This window comes from Penaeus vannamei, chromosome 11 (genome assembly GCF_042767895.1).
Source record: "Penaeus vannamei isolate JL-2024 chromosome 11, ASM4276789v1, whole genome shotgun sequence".
NCBI classification, from domain to species: Eukaryota; Metazoa; Arthropoda; class Malacostraca; order Decapoda; family Penaeidae; genus Penaeus; species Penaeus vannamei.
This window is the reverse complement of record NC_091559.1, coordinates 19012536-19016788: the sequence shown is the minus strand read 5'-3', so window position 1 is coordinate 19016788 and position 4253 is coordinate 19012536. Positions and strand designations below refer to the sequence as shown.

General features: G+C 36.7%; 1 protein-coding gene across 1 annotated transcript in view; it reads left to right on the top strand.

The window, feature by feature from the left end:
• The first annotated feature begins 24 nt into the window (after positions 1 to 24).
• The window catches only part of LOC138863256 (major facilitator superfamily domain-containing protein 6-like), a 32187-nt gene continuing 27958 nt past the window's right edge, over positions 25 to 4253 (top strand). Inside the window, exons 1-2 of the mRNA XM_070127438.1 lie at positions 25 to 93; positions 228 to 340. Of these exons, the coding sequence (XP_069983539.1) occupies positions 25 to 93; positions 228 to 340 (182 nt within the window). The remainder of the gene's footprint in view (positions 94 to 227; positions 341 to 4253) is intronic.

The following is a 4253-nucleotide window of genomic DNA, read 5'->3' as shown; positions in this document are numbered from 1 at the left end:
CAGACGGGTATTGTAGGATCTGTGATGTCTGCCGTCACCATTGTGGTTTCGCTCCTCGGGGGCATCGTAGGAGAAAAACTGGGCAATTACAAGGTAAGAATGCGGAGTCAGCCCAAATGGATGGGACTGTGAGAGGGGGAAAAAGTATAGAAATGTTTTCTATTTTTTCCAGATATGTTAACAAGGGTAGAAAAAAATTTGCTACATTGCTAAGTCATTTATTACAGGTGATATTAAGTATCTCAACAGTGATGGCTATGAGCTCATTGCTTTTCACTTTTGTGCCTCCGGCCGAGCCAGCGACCTTTTGGGTCTACATGATAGTGAGAGTGTGTTTTGGGTGAGCATCATGTCACTTTGTTTCTCAACTAATACAACTAACAGGCAAACACACACATACCTGTATATTCATACACACATATATGTGTGTGTGTGCGCGCGCGTGTGTATGAGTGGTGTGTATGTGTGTGTGTGTGTGTGTTCTTCCCTAGTTTTTTGAATACGGGAGAAGAGCTATGCTCAGGTGGTCCTGTCTGCTATATTTAAATTATCGTATACTTTTAAATTGATGCAGGGTTTTTTGGCACACACTACTTGATTGGGGAGACTGTTCCATGATTCAATAATTCTGTTAGGGAAACTATATTTTTTGACATCTTTATCACCTCTTTTTACTTTCAACTTTTTGTTGTGTCCTTTCCTTCTTGTGTTCAAGATCAAAAAGTCATCCTTATCCATCTTCACTTTTCCCTTTAAGCAGTTGAAAAGCATAATCATGTCCCACCCTTTTCCCCTTCTTTCTTCCAAGGTAATAAGTCCTAATATTTGTAGTCTGTCTTCGTAACTCAGATCTCTTAGGGTAGGTGCCCATCTTGTCGCCGCTCTTTGGACTCTTTCCAGTTTGTCAATTTTTTTTTTTAAGTGTGGACTCCATACCACTGCCCCGTACTCAAGACTTGGTCTTATGTTTGCTTTAATAATCTTCTTTGCCATATCTTCATCCACATACACGAATGCCCTCTTCATGTTGGCAATCAGTCCTAACATTTTGTGGACCTTTTCATTTATATGGTCATTTGGATTTAGGTTTCTATTTATGATTATCCCAAGATTTTTTTCCCCTGACAGCTGTGTCTAGCACTGTGCCCCCTAATTTGTTTTGGGAATAGTTAGCTATTTCTACTTTCTTCAAATCTGACTACGTGGCATTTATTGGTATTGAATTCCATTTTCCATGTACAACTCCAGGGAATAAGTTCTCGATGTCACTTTGGAGGCATTGGCATGAGACGTCTGTTAACCTCTTTTTTCTTTTGCGCATCTGCAAACATATTCAGATAACTACCTGGGCTTATGTTTGACCTAAATCATTGACGAAAATAGTAAACAAAATCGGCGCCAACACCGATCCTTGAGGCACCCCGCTGGTTACTTTTGCCATGTAGAATGTTTTCCTCTAATTACTGTGCTCATTTGTCTTTCATGAAGAAAGTCTTTCATCCATGCGAGTAGGTTGCCTTTCACTCCACCTAGGTGCTCTAATTTCCATAGCATTTCTATGAGACACCTTATCAAAAGCCTTCTTAAAGTCTAAATACACACAATCCCCCCAGCCGTCTATTTCCTGTAATATTTCAGATAACCTATCATAAAAAACAGAGGATTGGTTACACACGACCTTCCTTCTCCAAAACCAAATTGTTTATTTGATATCATTTCGTGTTTTTCAAGCATTTCAACCCATTGTGTTCTAATCATTCTTTCTAGCAGTTTGCATACTACACTAGTTAATGAAACTGGTCTATAATTTAGTGGGTTTTGTTTGTCGCCGCTCTTATATAAGGGTGTAACATTTGTGAATTTCCAACTTTTTGGAAGTTTACTTTGTCTCAGTGAATTTTGGAATATTAACAATAGAGGAGTACACAGTTCTTCGGCACATTCCCTAAGAACCCAGTTAGAAATTTCATCTAGTCCCTCTGCTTTGGTCTTGTCTAATCCTTTTTTAGTAGATAATTTATTTCGTTCTTTTTGAGGGTGACATTTTCGATGTTCTTTATGTTTGTACGGGTATTTGCCATATCAAAGCATGGATCCTGAACAAACACTGACTGAAATTTCTCATTTTGGATTTCACACATTTCTTCCACCTTAGAATATATAATGTTATTGGCTTTGATGGCGCTAGTTTGATCCCTACTTTTAGTTTTACTATTTATGCCAGTTAAAGAAGAGTTTTGGTTGACTTGTACATTTGTTGATTATATCCTTTTCAAAGTCTAATTTCACCTCTCTCTCATGGTTTGGGTATACTCATTTCTTCCTGCTTATATCTTTCATATACTGCCTGAGATCTATGCCTTCTGAATCTTTTCCAAAGGAGATGCTTTTTTTTCCCTCATTTTCTTGCATTTGTCGTTGAACCATTTTTGGGGCCATTTCTTGCTTCAATTTTTTGAATTTGGATATGATTTTTTCCACTCCTCTTTTATAGATCTCACAAAATTTTGAATACCTGAACATCAAAAGGTTCTCATCAACCAGAAGTGTTTCCCAGTTTAATATTTATCAAAGAAATCCTTAAGGCTTCTATAATCACCTCTTTTGTAATTGTACTTTTCCTTTCTTTCCTTGCTTACGATGAGTTTTTCCTGTAGCAGACAGTTATTTTAGTTTAATCAGTACATGGTCGCTTTTTCCTATCGTCGTTATGCTTTGTAAATATTAGTTCAAGCATAGAACAGCCTATCTAGCCCTCTTATCCTGGTATGTCTGTTACATTCTGGAAAAGGCAATGCTCATTTATGACATCTAGTAATTTAGCATTCCACGAATCTAATTGTACTCTAGGATCGAAACTTGCCAAGTCGATTTTGCTATTAAAATCCCCCTGTAATTAGAATTTCTGTTGAATTGGTTTCTGAAAGTCGTAGCACTTCTTCCAGGCTCTTTATTGTCTCTTGAATCAGTTTCTGGTAATTTTCTAGTGACCAGGCCGATGTTTGAGGTGGCATGTATACCGTGGTTATTATTATGTTTACCCCATTTGTTACTACCTCCAATTACCCCTCATTTCCACTATGGGGTCCTGATTAATTTCTAACCCCTTTATAATTTCCTTTCTTTGTTAATATTGATACCTCCCCTCCATATCCATCTGTCCTATCTTTTCTCCAAATATTATAGTCTTTGAGCCCTAATGTTACATCGTCTATGGAGGGGTCCAGTTTGGGTTTTTTCAGTGATGCATATTACATCCGGGGTTTATCCATATCAATTATTGTCTCTGAACAAACAACTTCGTTAGATCAACCATCAATATCTGTATAAACTATTTCTATATAATCTTTAGGTATTAAATTTGGTTGCAGGGTTAATGTTTGTCTGCTTCTACATTTTGGTTCCGATAGTATATTTGCTTTGCTTGGAGACCTCTCACCCTCCAAATAATTTTTTTTTTTCCTCTTCAGTCCTTTGTTCATTTTTGTTTACTTCTTCCAATTTCTTTTGTAGTGTTACTCTGTCATCTCTGGTCATGTTTTCTCTTATTCCAGATTTTTTGTATTCCTCATGGAGTGGCAGAACTTTGACTTTCTTTATTATATCAGTTACTTTTTTGCTTGTTCAAAGATGTTACTTTTTAGAGGTCGTTTCTATCCCTTTTCGAATAATCCTAGCCTCCTGTGAGCTATGATATTCTGCTCGACGAATTCGGATTTATGACCTTGAGAATATCTATAATTAATTTCTTGTCTTCGTTGTATCATTCAATTCAATCTTCTACAACTTTTCTTTCATGTCCCAATATTACTATGTCCTTGTTTACGTCAGCCAAATTAGCAATATTTCTTGCATGTTGCCCAAGGTGGGATTTGAATTCGTTCTTCTTAATTGTTGCTGCAAGCTGTGTTTTAATTTCCTCCTTTGTGGTCTTGATGTCTTTTCTTATCTTTTTTCCATTTCATTGACGGTTTCCTTTACCTTTCATACATCTGCATATGTAGCTGTCATCTTGGCTTCTTCCATTATTTGAGCTTGGCTGTTTGACAAATTACTTTCAATCTGTTTGACAGTTTCTTGGACTTTAATGACCTCCTCAACTTTTTTCCTGTAGATTTTTTTGCTTCGGTTTCACTATAATTGCCAATGTTAGGTTTCAACTTCTTCAACTTTTGCTTTAGTTCTTTAATTTTCAAAGGTCAGATTTTTCCTTATTTTCTCTCTGAATTGTTGTATTTCTACGCAGGTTTTCT